The sequence below is a fragment of the Cavia porcellus genome, unplaced genomic scaffold (genome assembly GCF_034190915.1).
Source record: "Cavia porcellus strain 051 isolate PalLab524CR breed Dunkin Hartley unplaced genomic scaffold, mCavPor4.1 scaffold_1, whole genome shotgun sequence".
Taxonomy (NCBI): Eukaryota; Metazoa; Chordata; class Mammalia; order Rodentia; family Caviidae; genus Cavia; species Cavia porcellus.
Window position 1 is genome coordinate 158795103 of NW_026947484.1, and position 18356 is coordinate 158813458.

General features: G+C 39.4%; 1 protein-coding gene across 3 annotated transcripts in view; it reads left to right on the plus strand.

Annotated features, from left to right (window-relative positions):
- The window catches only part of Negr1 (neuronal growth regulator 1), a 772989-nt gene that overhangs the window by 581980 nt on the left and 172653 nt on the right, over window positions 1-18356 (plus strand). For all 3 annotated transcript variants that reach the window (XM_063258286.1, XM_013142948.3, XM_003478817.4), the window contains exons 5-6: window positions 1338-1458; window positions 16160-16311. In XM_063258286.1, the coding sequence (XP_063114356.1) occupies window positions 1338-1458; window positions 16160-16311 (273 nt within the window). The remainder of the gene's footprint in view (window positions 1-1337; window positions 1459-16159; window positions 16312-18356) is intronic.

Consider the following 18356-nt stretch of genomic DNA (forward strand, 5'->3'; position numbering starts at 1 on the left):
CACATTCTCTTTCTTCCAAAAGGGCTTTCTCTGGATACCAAAAAGCTCACTCACCTGTCTAGACCCAGTCTCTTCAGGATAACCTGCCTCCCCAGTGAGCCCTATTCTGATTAGTCTATACACAATTGCATTCTACTCTGTGCATGAATTCTCCTTACTTTTCAGTGCAAGGGCTTTCTGTTGCCTTTATTTTACTATGTTCCTCATCACCTTCCAACATTGGATTTAGACTGCTTATTGCTTTTATTTTTCTCTTTGTAGTCCTTTTCTCCATGCCTCACCCATTTAGAACGTAAGCTCAAGGGCATCAAGAGTTTGACCTTTCAGTGCCTGAGGAAATGCCTGACACATATTGATGGCTCAATAAGCACTTGGTGAAGAAAGGCCTGGCTATGTAACCAGAACTCCCTGTGCTTCGGTCTCTGAATGTGCAAAGGTGAATCTAACACTTGCCCTACCATCAGGGCTCTGGCAAAGAAGCTTGGCATATTCGTAAATAATGACAATGCAAGAGAGAAAGCATATGATATAAGCAATTCAGATAAACTACTTAGAGAAAAGAATGTTATTTCCAGCTAGAGGTATAGTGAAGAGTATAGAGCCAGTAACACCACAAATAGAATCTGTGGAAATGGAAACAAACTGCATCCAGGTAGAGAAATAACACAATAAAATCACTGAAATTGTTAAGGCACAGGGAAAAAACACATAGTGTTATTGAAAGACCCCAGGTTGACTCAATTTGGCTGACTTCAAATTCAAATTCTGGAACTAAAGTAACTGTGTGACCATAGACAAATTATGGAAACTCTCCAAACTTCAGCTTTTGCATTTATAAAGGAGGATGAGACTACCTGCTTCTAGTGTGACTGTGAGATGAGGGACATCAGACACCCAGCCTGATGACAAGTCCCAGTGACCTCTGGGTGAGTGAGAGCTATTCTGGGAGTTTGGCTAGGGGTACAGATGAAGTGCTCCCCTCACCATTGCCACTTTTCCAGTAAGGAGCAAGGCCAGAATGTATTGCAGTTTACTCTGTGCGCCCCGAGAGCATTCTTCTCTTGTCCAAGTTGAAAAATGAAGCTGAAAATGACTAATCTTATACTTTGAAGCATAAAATGCTGCAAATATGATGCATTCACCTATCAGACATAAATTGCTTTGAATATAAAAGAAATAAAAATATATGCATGTTCTATTTCTGCTGAAGATTATTTTTCCTTACCACTAGGTTCATATATATATATATATATATATATATATATATATATATATATAATATACATATATACACACACACATATACACAAATTTTTATTGTTATTTCTTCTTTTCAGTTGCTCCTACGATTCAGGAAATTAAATCTGGCACTGTGACCCCCGGACGCAGCGGATTGATCAGATGTGAAGGTGCAGGTGTGCCGCCCCCAGCCTTTGAATGGTACAAAGGAGAGAAGAAGTAAGAACTTTGTGATTATTACCGCATCTCAAGCACCAGTGCTGATGTCTGTGTTGCAGACACTTACATTAAGCAGTTTCTTTCAGTGGCTCAAACAGTTCTCAGCAGCCTCCTTACCTGCAGGAAAACCAAAGGGACCCAGGGGGAGGGATGCGCAGCTGATCTCCACCAGGAGAAACAGCCACGTTGCTATAGAGGATCTCAGAGATGTCTCAGAATCCCACATCCCAGATGCAGGTTCTGCTTGGCAAGCATGCTTACTTGGGAAGTGCTCTAGCCTCTGAAGGCTGGGACACAGCTTCCACGGGAACAGTGCCAAAGCAGTCGCAACTCCTGTCTCTGCCTGGCTGCCTTGATAAGCCCCGACCCTGTCACCTGGCTTCCTCTCCCACAAGACAGTTTAACATATTGTTTTATAGAACTGTGTTTTAGATACTCTATCAGTAAGGAGGCTGCAGAGAAGCTTAAACACATACTTAAAGCACTAACCAAGGGGATTTCAGGGGACTCTCACTTTGGCTCTGTGTGATTGTGCCCTTGAGAAAGCTCAGAAGTCATGGCAAGAGCCACTGCACAATAGAAGGCAGTGCTTGACAGCTTTCTCTTTCCCAGGAGCCACTAGCCTCATTCAGACTTCTCCACCTGCTGTCTTGTCTCTAAGCAGCTGGAAAAGACGAGAACCCCTGAGTTAACTGAAAGGTGCAGTGAAGAGGGGGAGGAGATAACCTATAAAGCATGCATCTGCTCCCAGAGTTGGAAGGCTCATAGTCCAGAGAATGGTAGACAGAACCATATTGAATCTCTTCATGTCCCAAATCAAACAGACACAATTTAGCATATGTCTGTGGGTTTTACTCACACAGGTCATGACTCTTAACTAATTGCAGTCAAATATCTGAACAGAGAACTGTGAGGTCACAGAAGATCTTACACACTGTCACAAGGGGGGAAAAGAGATGTAGTGATGCAAACAGGTGACTTGTTTTTGCAGTTGGAATCCAGAAACACATTTGTAGAAGAGGGTCTCCAAGCTTGGTATAAGCCTGGAGAAGAAAGGCTATCCTCATAACTTTCTTAGTGTTCTGAGTAACTGTGATTTGACCTAAGGGTTTTTGTACCTCTTCATTGTGAACTCTTTTTCACCTTGGGGTGTGCAAATTTACCTTCTTTTATTAATTAATGTTTTTATTAACTCTTATCTGCTTCCTTGTGGCTTTGTAGAACACCCCAAATCATTATATCCTGAGGATTCAATTAAGTTGCCCATGGCTGCCCTCCTTCCCCTTTACAAGACAATTTGTCTGCCAAGATAGCCAGTCTCTGATTCTGACAATCCAGCATGAAGATGTTTGTTGCTATTTATCTAGACTGACAAGGATCCAGAAGATTGCTTCTCAACCATTTGAAAGTAATAGAACTTTTGTTCAAATACAATCTTGTTGGATGCCTGTCTTAGTTACTTTTTACTCATTGCTGAAACAAAATACCTGAAGCCCAAAGTTGGGGAAGGAAAGGTTTATTTCTTACAGTTTTTGGAGGTTTCAGTCCACACTCGGCTCCAAGGCAGGTGGGCATGGCGGCTGCAAACAGCAAGCAGGAACCAGCAAAGAGCAAGACACACCTTCTTCCTGCCATTACATCACATCCTGGCTCACCTCTATGTGGGTGGAGCACTGACACCATCAATCCAAGCACTAGACAATGAACCATCCCAAATGCACAATGCAAACTCGTGAGGCCTGGGGGCCACAGACATAAACCATGACAATGCCCAAGAAGCAAGGTCAAAGAACAGAGCACCTCTCTGACAGAATTGGGCTCCACAGAGCTTCAGTGCTACCTGCACAGGACAGCCCCAACTAGGACACCTTCATTAGCACCCCCAAATTCCTGTTCTCAACAAAACACAATTTAAATAACATCATCAGGCCACAAACGTGTTTTTCAATAATCTGTCACATTTCCTAAAAGCCAATGATTAGAATTACTTCTTACAGTCCACGTGAAAGGCCCTTTGATAAAGGTCATCTTGTTTCCAATAATTGTTAATATCCTGAATATTGTTTTCTTCCATGTTCTACATTCAGCACTACTGAAAAAAAAGGCTGCCATGACCCTCAATCCACTTTCTTGTCCCTTTGTAAATATAGCAAAGGACCAATTGGGGCCATAATCACAGCTTCAGTGACTGTGTTTTTCAACCTGGGGAGAGAGAATATAGATTTTATTAAATTTTTAAAAAAGTTTGCGAACCACTTTTTAACAAAGAAAAAACAGATTTATTCTCCCTTCTCAAAGTCCTGCCTATCCACTCATTAACTGGACCTATCAGTAAGATCCAGGCTATTCACATATCTACCTCATCAAAATGAAAAACTGTCCAGTGCTGTCTGACATGTCACACTCTAAGTTGTTAACAAACATTAACCCATTTTGTTCTCATCATGTACCTGTATTTATTCTGTCCCTTCCTAGGAAGAGCAAAACAAGCATATTTAAAGTAATTTCCTCCAGTTTATGTAGTTAGTGGGAGAACTACCTAAGCACAAGAAGTTTTACAAGCCTTTATGTATGGCCTAACCTCTTTACTCTGGAACCTATTGTGGGTCATAGTAGCTTCTATTAACAATAAGTTGAAACGAACCAGGGATTTAGATCAATGATGCAATTCCAGGTACCAAAAAAAACAAAAGGTTGAAATATTAATGTTATTACAGTAAGACACACTGGCATTAATCTCTGTCCAAAGCCTCACCTCACTTTGAACACACTTACCCCGTCTTGCTTGCCGTATTCTGAAGCAGTTCTGGTGGTCCTCTTTCCTGAGTATCTTTAGCTGCCATAGCTGCCTCCGGGTTCTAAAATGATTCAATACATTTCCCTTTCAGTCACTGTGACTTTGGAGAATAACCAGGAGTTACAGGTCCCACTTCCAGGGAGCGGGCTGCATGAGGTCACACCTTAATGATTTCAAACAAATGATTCTTGTTGTGTGCCAGTCAGAAGTATTTTCATCACATCTAGTTAAGACACTCATAGAAGAAGATTTCTGGAAGTGTTTCAGGAGATGGCAGAAACACAAGACTGAGACTGTGCAAAGAGAGCACAAGTGTGTTGAGGGCGAGGGATAAACTGAAACGTGTATCATGTATGTTGGTCACTTCTTGATCCAGAGGTAAGAGGATCTGGGGTTGATTAAAGATTTGCCAAATAAGAGACTATACAAACAATAATCTAATAACTGCCCAATTTATTTAGTCAAGAGCAAGGAAAAATGGCATCAGGTGGACCCAGAGTGGAAACACATACAACATCTTTTGAAATTGTCTTTTTGATCTCCAAGTCCCAATCCAGGAGCAAGACCTTGTCAGAGATCCTGTCATGATGAAGCTAAAGGGCTGTAAACTCTAGAATTATGTTTTCCAGAGATCTTTTATTACTGGGGCTTATATAAATAATCAGACATAACTTACAGTCTTTTATACTTATATTCCAGGCAATGCTTATGAATATTCACTTCTCTTAAGATTTTTGAAACCAGATTTTCATTCAAATATGAAACACAGAGGCTGCTGAAAATTTCTAGCTGTGCCTCTATTTCTTCAGAATTCTATAAAACCCATTTCTCTGCGTTGGGAATAAGCAGGAAGAGGGCTGGTGTTAATGTTAGCTATGGGCAGATGGCCTCTGTTAACTGTCATGGGTGTCTCCGTGGGCTGCTGGAGTGCCTTCATCACAAAGCAATTGGCTCCCTCTAGAACCAGTGAGCCAGCGGAGGGCAACATAGGAGCACTATATCCTTCGCAACTGAGATCAGCAATCATGAGGTTTCTTTTCTGCCATTTCTTTGTGGCTCCACAGGAGGTCCTACATAGTACAGCAGGGCTCACACAGAGACATGGATAGCAAGAAGTAGGAATCTCAAGATGCCATCTTCACCAGTGGTTCCCACACAGTTCTCTTGTGCATAACTTATCTGTGCTCCAAACTGGCTCAGTTTATTGTGCTGTGTAACTAAGTACCATGAAAAGGGCTGTTTGTATGCTCCTATTAAGATCTTGCCCCTTGGTTAAAGGTTGTCACTTTTTAACCCTGCATCTTGTTTCAATGTGCCTGGGAAGTAAGGTCTCGACAGACTTAGTTTTACCCCGAATACCATACATGTTAGTGTTGGGAAATTCAAAGTAAGGGGATCAGGCATACAAAGAAATTTAAACTTTTTGTGATGATACTAGATGTTGATAAGGAACACACTCTTTCTATGCAACTAAAAGATATTTTCCAAACATCCAAAATACCATTAAGCAAATAATGTCTTTAATGACATGAAATTACATTAGTTCATTGTTTGACAACAGTAAAATTCACTTTGAATTAAAGCCAAAACTCCAGATTTTAATGGAATGACATCTCAACAGGTATAACAGATCATATTGTAAGGCCAGCATTACCATTTGTGTTGGTCGGAATTTTGTTATATGCTGATGGGGCTGAATTCCCATGTCTTATTCTTGATTTCCTAAAATTCAAGCCTGAGGCCTAGGAAGTTTCAACTTGTGTCTTCTTGTTCCTCACAACCAGTTTTTCTCCTCCAGGCTTTTATATGGTGGATGTGTGAATTAGCTTGATTTAATAATTCCATGGTGGATTAACAAAACAAAATGTCACATTGTGTATAATACCTACACACATGTCCACAGTTAGTACACAGTTATTTGTAAATCTTTAAAAATTAAATAAATGCCCAAGTAAAGTATTAAAATACCTTTGTATTCACTTCGCCTGTTTTTAGGCAAAGTACTAATCTTAGTAATACTTCCTGGAATTCTTTAAATAGAGTTTCTTAATTCTCCATCATAATTTAAGATAGGGATAGATGCACAAGTTACAAAGGTCACTATAAACTCCCCTCATGAAAGAAAACCAAGTATTTCTTTAAAATGTTAAAAATATTAACATATCACATACAAACTAGTATTCACCTAAATTCAGAATATTTTTTGCATTTGGCAGTATCTTGACATTTTAGCCAACAGATTTAAAACTTACTCCATGCATTTTTAAGTCATTCTTTACAACATTGCTACAAAGAAAAGTGATGACTAAAACTGCCTTGTAGGCATGAGGAATAAGTTCTCTATGTGCATAAAGCTATCCAGGAGATTTTGAATTGATAGGAAAATACCTCCCTGAAGCATGCAAGGTATTGAAGTACTGTATTCCATGCTCACCATACAGAAGCGTGATGATGGTCCATTTGACTCAGATTATGTTAGGTTTTGCTTTAGGTAATGGTGATTTTTTTCCTTCTTGGATTTCCCGAGGTAAGATGAACTTGGGAAACTGTATTCAAGTGTGGTGAGCATTCCTGTCCTCCTCCTGGTCTATATTCACTACTTAACCATCTAGACAGGAAGTAGATTTCATTTCCATATTCATTTTGTTGAAGGAATACAGGAAAGAATATTTTCTAATACTTTCAATGAAACCCCAAAATGACTAAACATATTTTTTTGGATATGTCTTCAGTGTTCCTGTTTCACTGGTATTTTTCACGTAACTTACCCATGTAGAAATGATAAACATATTACATTCGATCAATACACTATAATTTCAAAGCAATGTGGTATATGGTAGTTTTGCAAAGTGCATGTGTTGTTCAATTTATGTAGAGCCAGCTCAAGGTGGGGATGTTACCTGAGAGAGGTGAAATTAAGAAAAAGAGATGCACACAAACAACTTGCTATCTTATTCAATACAGAAACTTCCAATATGTGTGTATGTATATATAGAGAGACAGAGATCTAGCGTGCTGCCCCTGTAACTGTTCTTTGTTCTATATAATACAGTGTGAGCATCCTTCCCATCAATGTGAAATTCTAATGTTGAAGATATGTGTTTAATATAGCACTGCTCTTAAAAAAAAAAAGAGTATTTCACCTAGTTCTCAATCATGTGAAACAGAGGTCTCCAACACTTTTTGGAACATACCTATGAGTAAAACTTAAAATTTAGCAAAAATTAACAATATGTTCATTGTGAATTTTACTTACGTGTGTGCACATCTGAATTGCACGCTGCCTGTATCAAATCCCCAGCGAGACCTACAGTTTAAAAGGTGAGGGAAAACACAGTATAAATGGACATTCTGTTATTTTCTTCTCAGACTCCAGTGTGTCATTTTGGACTCACCATCTCATCTTTGCTCTCTCTGTTGTAAAATATGGGTGCTTCAAATAAGATGTTTGTGAAATCCTCAAAGGCAATTTTAACAGTGTACAACCTTTCCAACATGTATTTATCAGCCACAGTGATACCTTGGTTCACAAAGACTTCTGTTCACAAATAACTCATTCTCCAGGCACAATTATTTGGCAAAATGTTACTTCTGTTCACAAACTCCGCTTCAGGAGGTGAAAAGAGTATGCTGTCTTCCCCAGCATCATGGAATGAGCTGAGATTATGAACCAAGATATCACTGTCCTCTGAACCCTTCCTCACATAATTCCAAGCACATTAGACCTGGAAAAAAAAAACTATGCTATAAAAGTGAAGATATGTATTGCAAGGAAGTACAGGATGGGAAGGAAGCCCTAATTTTCCAACTCCCATGCCAGATATTTCTCTTCTAGATTTTACATCACAGTTTTGACTATACTGAAAAAAATAAAAAGAAATGAACTCTGTCTCTCTCTCTTCTATTCTTTAAGAGATCATTTTTCCAGAGTTAAAAAATTAGATGTTTTGACTTAGAAATGTAGTAGAAATCATCTTCTTGGTCTTTTAGGTTAATAATGACTTTTCCTTGGCTGAGTGTGGTGGTGCCTATAGACCTAGATACTCAGGAGGCAGAGGCAGGAGAATTGCTTGAGCCCAAAAGTTCTAGGTCAGCCTGAGCATCATAGTACTGCCCTGTCTCAAAAATAAATAAATAAAAATAACTTTCTCTGCTAACTTAAATTTAAATTTCTTTTTTATTTTTTTTAATTTTCTATTCTTCACTGAACAAATATGCATCTGTGAAATAATTTGGGGAATCTGAAAACAAAACAAGTTCCCACACTGAAGGACACGCATTTCTAGTGCTTCCTCATTTCTATGTTCCATTACGTCATTTGTGTCTGGTGATATTTCACTCCTGTGTCACTCACTTTTTCTATCACTAGAACAAAATACCAGACATTCACAGCTGCAGGAGGAAAGGTTTAGATGGTTCAGGCTTCACCACAGGATGAGGTTCAAAGAGGAACAGTAGGGTGGAGCAAGCGCTCAACTCGTTACCGCAGGAAGCAGAGAGGGAAAGAGAAACCAGGGACGAGGCAACCTGCATGCCAGATATCAGACGATGAGCAGGCACCACCACGCACGGTGAGGAGGAGGCGAGAATGCGTGGGGGCGCAGGGCGATGCAGGCGAGATTGCTCCGAGAGGTTAATGCATTGTGCTATTCAAGCAACATAACTAGATCCTACCCATTTACTGGTGGACTCTGTGTACAGTAGCAACATTTCCAGAGTACTGGCTGCACAATTATAAAGCAGGAGAAAGGGGAGTGATGCGTATTTCAGTCACCAGTGAAATACAAGGAAGGAGCCATGGAAAGATAAGTCATGCTGTCTATCCAGACACCGGGGTGAACGGTGAGGCCACTAGCTGAGGCTGGAGTGCAGGGAAAGAGGTACAGGAGGGACCATGAGAAGTCAGCTGTGGGACATTCTGTGATGGAAATGTCGCTGTTGTACACAGAGTCCACCAGCCAATGAGTGGAATCTAGTTATGTTCTTAAAATTGATAGGGAAGGTTCCAAAATAATGTCTGACCTTAACACTTTCTACATGACATCTATTAAGTTTGTCATTGTCCTGGGACCAGATGTACTCCACAGTGTGGCATGAGCGGATTTATGTCTGGCCCCTCTGCACCCCTCTGGCTAAGAAACGTGCCATTCTGACTCTTACAACCTGAGCCGTAGTCATCCTGAGAGATGTCAGTTTCCCCCTTGTGAGGTTCTTTCTGTCTCTCAGCCCTCTGCACAGGTCGGGTGTCTTGCTTATCAGCCCCGTCCATATATGCACCCATCCCTGGCTTCCTTAGCTGCTTTCCTTGGGCTACTGGTCCTTTAGACTCAGTGCCCGTGCTACCTTCTCTGGGACAGCCACTCAGACCCCATGTTCACTTGGGGAGGGGACTCTCTAGACATTCTCGCTTGTGTTCACCTTAACCTAAGCACGTATGAAACTATCCTCTACTTCCTTTACCTGTCCATCTCCCTTAGTAACTTTATCTCCTCAGCAGCAGGATTCCCTTTGTTCCTGTCTTAACCTCAATACCTAACAAACTATATTGCAAGAATAAGTGATAGCCTTTAATAGTTACAAGGTGGGACCTGCCTTACTGGAATTCACTTTTGAACTGATAAGAGAGTATTTTTACAGTTGGATCCTGTCATTTTAGACTGCAGGACTTGGGAAAACCAACATGTACAGTAATTGGAGAAAGGAAGAGCTGCTCTTTAATTCTGCCTTGCTGTCCTGTGCACGTAGTCTCTGCAACATGGTTGTGTCTTTGTACTGTGGGATGAACTTTGATGTTAAAATCATGAGGGCATTGGTATTTGAAGTAAAGGTTGGGGAGAAATTGAGTCCTAGACCAGGTCCTCAGGAACACATTGCAATCCGGGGAAGTTCAATACCTGTATGTTAGCTTTTGTTTATTTGATGGAGGCTTAGAAGGAAGGATCCTCCCTGCGGGAGTCCAACCATCACAAGTAAAGCAGTCCCAAATCTCTTCTCCAAAATTATTAATTTCATTAAAATTGATAAAGTAAACAAGGCATACATTTTAAAGAGCTTAATAAAATCTAGGATCATTAAAGTAGCCTAATATATTCTAATAACATTAATTTATTCAAATGCACAACTAAAGATAGATACCCCTTGGGGCTAACACAGTGATGCATGACATCCTTCAGCCTGTTCCCAGGGATAAATGACACCATATTGTTTTTGGGTCTTAAATATCAAGCAACACAATAAACCAATAGGTTGCTATAGCAGCAAATTCACATACATTTTCATTTCTCTATAGTTTCTGGCAGTGAACATTCCACTCCCCATTTTATTTCTATTTTTTGTTATGTTCCCATCACATCTGTGAAAACCTAGATGAGTCTGATAATGTGCATGGATCGGTACTGGGCTTGGCACATGTGGAAATCAGGATGCCCCGATCTTTTCAGTCACTCTCAGAGATCTTTCCTTTAAAAATAATTTCCTGTATGCTCAGTGTTTAATATTTGGCTGCCCCCAGAGAGGAAATGTATCTGTCTGTCTGAGAAATACACATCTTATCATTGAACAATAATATTGCCCATCATCATCTAGTGCCTGCTGCATTTGGTATATGTGTGAAGAGATGTTAACTAGGTTATATTTTTAGAACATTCTTACATTAACATTGTGCTATTTTTCCCATTTCACAGATGAAAAAGCTAAGACTTGCAAAATGAAATAGCATAATTTACGCAGTCAAGCATGCAACAATTACTTACTTTCTGCCTATCTATTAGGTATCTGGCACTGTCTTACTAGATGCTTTAATACAATGAATAACAAAATCATTCAGAAACTTTTCCTAATAAAGTTGTACTTTAATGAGGAAGATGGGTATTAATTTGAAAAAAATCACACCAAATGTGTGATAACTTAAAACTGAAATGATTATTCCAAAACAGATGGTGAAATAATTCCACAGTTCCACCCTGGAACTCAGACTTTAGAAGAAATTCTGGAATTACTCTAAAACAGCACATTTTTGTCACCTGGTCAGGTTACACTTTGCCATTCTTGGTGACTTTCTATTAATACATAAAGAGAGATTTTCTATATCTGAATATTTAGTGAACATTTAGAAAAATGATAATTGATGTAGAAAGTATATGTCTATGGAGAGACAGGTTGAAGAAATGAGAAGGAAAGAACCAATGTTACGCTTCAATCCCAGACTGTGAGTAGCCCAGGGGAGGGATGGCCTGCAGTGGAGGCTGGTGACATCTGCTGGAGGAGGCTACCTCGAAAGGATACTAAGCTCCAAGTAAATAGGCATGCGACCTCCGGCCTGGAGAAATACACAAGTACCTGGGTAGAATGAACCATATTTTTGTTTAATTTTTTATCTCTTTAGACTCACTCTTTTGATTGAACCAGCGTTTCATGTGTGGCTATCACATACTATTTGACCTTTTAGGTCCACCAAGGCTTTAGTTTAGTTTATGGTTTAGTTCAGTTGGCTTGGTTTAGTTTTGCATTGTTTTCATTACTGAAGGCAGAACCCAGGGGCTTTCCACTGAGCTACCTCCCCAGATTTTTTTATTTTTAATGTTTTAAGATAGAGTCTTGCTAAGTCAGTTAACTGCCCAGGGTAGACTTCAGTTCTTGGTCTTTCTGCCTCAGTCTTGCTGAGTGCTGGGGTTGCAGGCGTGCACTGCCAGGCTTGCTAGCTGCATTACTGCTATTCCTCAGCTAAAGCCAATTTTTCTGAACCACCCACAATTTCTGACTTGCCTCTTCAAACTTAAATATGGTATCCAGGTTTCTACTTGGGGATTTGTATGCTAACTGTTCTTGTGGGAGGATACAGATAGAGGATATGGATGTGATGCTTGCATGATAAAAAAATGCTTTCAATCTTTTTAAACATCTGTTTTCTCACCTCTATAATGGGACTAATGACACCTATCTGTTAGGTTGGCTGTGAAGACGAGTTGATGCACACATTTGGAAATGCTTACATGATTTCTCATTGTCAGTTCCTCATCCTCTGAACGCCAAAATGTTCGTGTGTGCAAGACTGAAATCTTTTTGCACTGGCTTGCTGCCATCAGAACTGTATTGAGTAAAGCTAACACATTCCACATGTATAAAGTAGTCCTGCTCACACTAAAAAGACTAGAAATACCATCACATGGCAGCAGCCATGCTTATTGTTATTCCTAACCTGGAAAGACAGATAGTGAACAATAATCCTAAGCTGTGGAGTGAGGCAGGATGAATATATAAAATGAATAGGATGCTGTGGCAGCTGCTCCATTTATTTTTGCAGTCTCGACAACAACGGGTACTGGGTGGCTGTGAAGTCAGGTTTTCTATGGTGAAGCCGCTACCAGCCCTTCTGGTCATCCGAGATAGCGACAGCCTGAGGGAGGTTACGATTGTAAATTCTGCAAACACTTCATGAGTCAGAAATGCAAGTGGCCCACATTATTAGCATGCCTTCCATGTGCTACTTCTGACTGACACTGGAAAATACAGGGTCTATTCTAATTCAGAACTAGTTAGTGGGTCGGGCTGTGTCACTTAGAAGCTGGCAGCGTCAGCTGGGAAAGCAAATCGCAGGCAGTTCGCAGATTTATGAGGAGTTGGCAAAAAGCAGAAGGAGGAGAAGTGAGAGTAATGGTTCTCGAGGAGGAGCAAACTTGTATTGGCATCAGCAGGTAGAACACAGCAGGGTCTACAGCAATAGAAGCACCTTATAACCACATCCCCTGTGATATAGACGCAACAAAGAAAAATGGCCACTGGTTTCCAAGTAAGCACTGTAAGTTGATCATCCACTGTTAAAAGAAAGCCAGACCACGTTTAACTGCTAGCTTGATAGGATTTCATTCTCTTCCTTTGGAGCGAGAGGCTACAGGACGACATCTCTTGTACTCTAAGTCAATACAAGAACGGTTCTCTTTATAGAAAATTCTGTTACAGATAACCATCTGGAATTAAATCTATTTCTACAAGAAAAAGTCATCGATTAAAGAACTTTTTCACTGTTTTTAAGCACATGAAAACAGCATAGGCTGGGAACTTGAGGATGTGCCTCAAATTTCTACATCCAATAACTGATGGTGGGTGGGATCATCACTTGCAAAAACCTGTTTCCCTGCCTGATTCGGTTGCTGGAGTTTGACCTCCCAAGGGGCAGAGTTCATGTTTTAGGCTCAGCCTGGTCCTTATTGCTCAGCACAGAGCTCAGCTTTGCAGCAACTTAAACACTATTTTCACTGTTGATTTGAACATTTAAGAAAGCTTCCAACTCTAGATTCCTACAAGAAAATCACTCCTTCCCAGAAGTCACCCTCCCTCAAAGTACCTCCCTGTTACTTACCAGATGAAGACAAGAATGTTAAAGGGCACTGGAGGTCAGTATTTCTAAAATGTCCAACTACAGTAAAGAAGTAAGCTTTAGATTTCTCTGGTAACTAAGAAATAGAGTTTCCCTTAAAACAAGGAAAAGCCCCCAAGGAAGAAGATACTTTTTCTTTTTTATTTGCCATAATCTCCTGCCTGGCTGAGCTGAGAGCAGCAGGGCTGAAGCACTCAGGTGGCATTCCTGTGAAGATGCAAGCAGGACTTCTGGCCAGAGGCCAGCACTGGCCCTGCAAACACAGGCAGCCTGGGCACACTGCATGACTCAGCAACATCTGGGGCTTTGCCTGCAGTCACATTAAAGGGCAGACAGTGGAAAGCCAACTCAATCAGAACGAAGCCATAAGGAGCATGCACAAGTAGTACCCTGTTATGGTTTAAGAACTGGTGGTCAACTTAATGCCAGCTGGATTACATCAGCATGGCACTGAGCAAAGATGCTCCACCTGAGGAAAGCTGCCAGCATAAATAGGTGGAGAAGGAGAAGGAGGTTGCTATAAGGCATTGTTGTGTTGAGGCACTGTGGGTTCTCCTACGAGTTGTTGTTTGAGCCGTTGGTCTTCCTGGAGAGGCTTTGGTCCTCACATCAAGCATTGCTTCCTGGCTACAGAACTGGAGACGTGTGCCGCTTGGTCTCCAGGATGAACTCATCACGCTGGCTTCCTGGCATGTGCCCAACTGTGCTTATCATCAGAGGAGCTCAGGGCCTCCTTGTCACTGAGTATGACTGTGGTGCCTTTCAGGACAGCCCTGGTCTTGTGAGTGTGACTTCTCAGCTCCAGCGTAGAACCCTCATCCCACCCACACAGCTCCTTCACCCTGCTGGCATGGTCTTTCTGGTTTCCACCGCTGACCTTTGGGCCTTCCCGGAACGCATCCATAAAAGAGACTGGTGTGAGTCTTTCTTGTGGGCTCTGAGTTGGACTCATGGGAGGCACTGTCATGAGCTCTGAGTTTTTATCTAGGCTTGTGTGGAACATTGCTGTGGGATTCAGGCCCTTGACTAAATATTCTATGTCTTTGGTGTTGCGGATAGATTTCCTGCATTTTCTTGTGTTAACTCCCGGAGACCATTATAAAAACAATATTATAAAATCCATGTCCTGATTCTAATTGTTGTCCGCACAACCCCTGACTACAACATAACCTGTAGCCTTTGCCAGCCCTCCCTGGAGAATGCTTCCCCCGTGTCTAGCCAGGTGAAGATCCTGTTTTGCTTCTTCTCAGTTCTTTAGCAGAAAAACCATCTAGGTTTTGGTAGATGGGGCACAACAGGGATTTAGTTAGCAGTCTGGGGTGTTGCTGAACCCTTGAGAGAATGTATGCAGGATACAGACCCAGGAAAATTGATTTGAGCTCAAATGCTGGAGCCTGCAGGGTGACAAAAGCTGTGATTTTTTAGCAGATGTAGAAAAATTAGTTAAAAATGAACTTGACAATGTGGTGTATAAAAGTATGCAATACTCACTTTAAGAATTTAGTGTAAATGGTGATAAGTTAGAAATGTAAGTAAAAGGTGTCACATGAGTGATACTTTATGACTTATCAAATTGTGTCAGAATTGGGGTTCATTTGATTTATTGCTCAAGTTAGACTTTGTTCAGTGTTTAGTCAACTCAAAGGTTTGCTAATATAAGTAAAGCTTACACTTTGGATAAATCTTACATGAAATGTAAGTAATCCCTGGAATAATCAAACATGACTATTTATTTTAGTCTGCATTTGACTGAAGGTATATTTTTATTCAGATCTAGCCACACAGCATAATGCAAAGGCATTCAACTTTAAACCCTCAGGAGATGTCATTTTTAGTATCTCCATGATTAAAGAAATATTTAGTTCTAAAATGAACACACCAAAGAGGAAAACTACAATGCCATTTGGACTATGAGTTTGCATACCCCCTAGTGTGATCAGTACATGAATTAGTCAGCAGAAGTCACATCTTGTTGGTGACTAAAAGAATCCTTTAGTCAGGAATTATCTTAAAGGGCCTGTTGAAAGAAGCTTAATAAAGCTGGTGTTAAGGAACATCTGCTGGACTCCCTGGCCTATGTGCTACTTACCATGTACCTGGGATAACACTATAAAAGGAGGTGTATAATTCAAACATCACAGAAAGTGTGTCTGTGTGGCCTTGTCATTTAGGAGCTTAACACAATTGGAATTAATTTACTTTGAAAAGCTTGTATGCATGGCAACTTCTAGAGGAAAGAATCGAAGGAAAATTATACAGAGACAAGGAGAGAATGAATAGATCGAGAAGAAATAGGAAAAAAAGGAAAGAAGGAAAAGAAGAATAAGGGTAAAAAGAAGTAGAGGAAAGGGGGGAGAAGAAGAAGAGAAAGAGAATGGAGGAGAAAAATAAAGGAGAGTATAATGGCTTTATTGTCACACTACAGCCTAAAATCAATGTGGTCCAGCTCTCTGTGGGTTACCCATCTAAGATAAATATGAAGCTCAGGTTCCCAGTACTTATTCACACAATGCTTATTTGTTTTCTAGGCTCTTCAATGGCCAACAAGGAATTATTATTCAAAATTTTAGTACAAGATCCATTCTCACCGTCACCAACGTGACACAGGAGCACTTCGGCAACTATACGTGTGTGGCTGCCAACAAGCTGGGCACAACCAACGCGAGCCTGCCTCTTAATCGTAAGTAACACAGTGCCACTAAGATGTGCCTGGGGCCTCCTGGCTCTTATACACCAGCAAAAGCAAAAGCTAGGGATGCAGTATGTTCCCGATAGAACTCAGCCTCTTCTGACACAAATTCTTATATAGAGGAAACTGCTCCCCAAGTAATGAGTATATGAGAATTTTGAATTCCTACTGATGTCTGCATGTGTGTAGAAAAACATTTCTGTGCTGAGAAGAGGGAAAAATACATAATTAATAAGACTAACTGAAATGCATCTTCCAACTGAGGATTCAAAGGCTTTGTTTTGCATTTTAAAAATAAGAGATTTTTAAACAATGTGTTATATTATCTTGAACCATAGATTAATTATGGTTTGAATGGACTTTTCATTGGTTTTCTTCAGACATTCATCCTGGAATAACCACAATTTAAAGTAGCTTTAACGAAATTAAATATTAAGTAAATAATTAAGGGCAAACTATTTTATCCATGTAGATACCATATTTTACCCAAAACTGTATTTTGAAATATAACTTAAGAGTTTAATAAAATCATTGCTATGGTGTTGATATATCAGAGTTCTTAGGGTTGCGAAATGAATAAAGAAGGAAAAACATAGAATCAAAACTTTAAAGGACAGGCGCCTTTACTAATGTTACCTACTGTGATTACTTTTAGTGCTTACTAAAAGTTGAGTAACCCATAAATTGCTACAACTAATGATATCCCCAATATTCAATTGTGGATGTTTCTTAAAATGCACAAACCCCCAGAAAGATTGCATTATCTCTTTAATTTCATGAAGTTATCTGAATCAGATGTCTTCATGGTTAGCATCTCTGTATGTGATATACATATGTTTTACCCTGTGCAGGAGGTTACCCTTGGAAAACCAAGTGTTGTGTAGGGCATCTCAGAAATGACCATGTCCATTTTGCAAAAACAAGCCTGGGATATCTGATGGGATATAGTTAAAAAAATATACTACAGTAAAGGTTTCATCATTTATGAATTTGAATTTCCATAATTTAAGAACTTCTAATGTTTATTAAGACATATCAGTTTCCATCACATCTTTTATTTTCTTAGTATTTCTTAACATTTATGTTTGAAAGAAAAACATTACTTACCATGCTATAGCTGTACTATAATACCCTTGTGTGAGTTTCTTCCATTAGTATGATTGTTTTTATTGAGTAACATGAACCACATGGGCAGGACTAGAAAATAGTAAGTATCATAACATAATGTAAATATTCTTTGGAATATTATTAATATTTACATGGTTTAGTCAAAAACATTGAAAAAATAAGTACATTTTAAAAAGTAAAAAAAATAAGGCTTAAAACTTTATTAACATTTTGCTGTTAAAGTTTTAACATTATATCCTGATTTTAAAAACTGAACTATTAGCTAAATATGATAAATTAGGTACAAGTGTCAATTCTTAAATATATTTTATCATTTCTGACAATCAAGAAGTAGCACATTGCTGAAAAGGTTCTTGAACACGGAACTTCAGGATGGACTTTCATATCTGCCAATGATTTTCTGAGTGCTGAGGAGCCACTGAACACTAGTACAATTTTTTAAATTTGTTAATGACAAATATGCAAATCTACTCTCTAATTTTGATTCAATATCTATTTATGCAGAGCTTTTGTCTGACATCATGTGAAGCTGTTATTGCATTAAATATTTGTGTTTTATACTATAATCATTATTTCTTTATGTATGACACAGGATAAACCTGGGCCTCTGCATGTTAGACAAGCACTCTAACACTGAGATACATTTCCAGATCTTTTAACTATTTATATATATATATATATATATATATATATATATATATATATGATTTTTCATCAAGCCATTAGTTTTTGAGAAAGAAGACTCAATGACTGATAAGATATTTTATCTCCCATTATCACCAACCACAGAATCTGCCATTAAATAAGCAACAACTAAACATTTAGTGAATAAATGAATTAAACACTGGGTAAGAAAAAAGTGAATTAATAAATAAATAAATGAGAGTGTTCTGTTTTAGCTGTAGTAT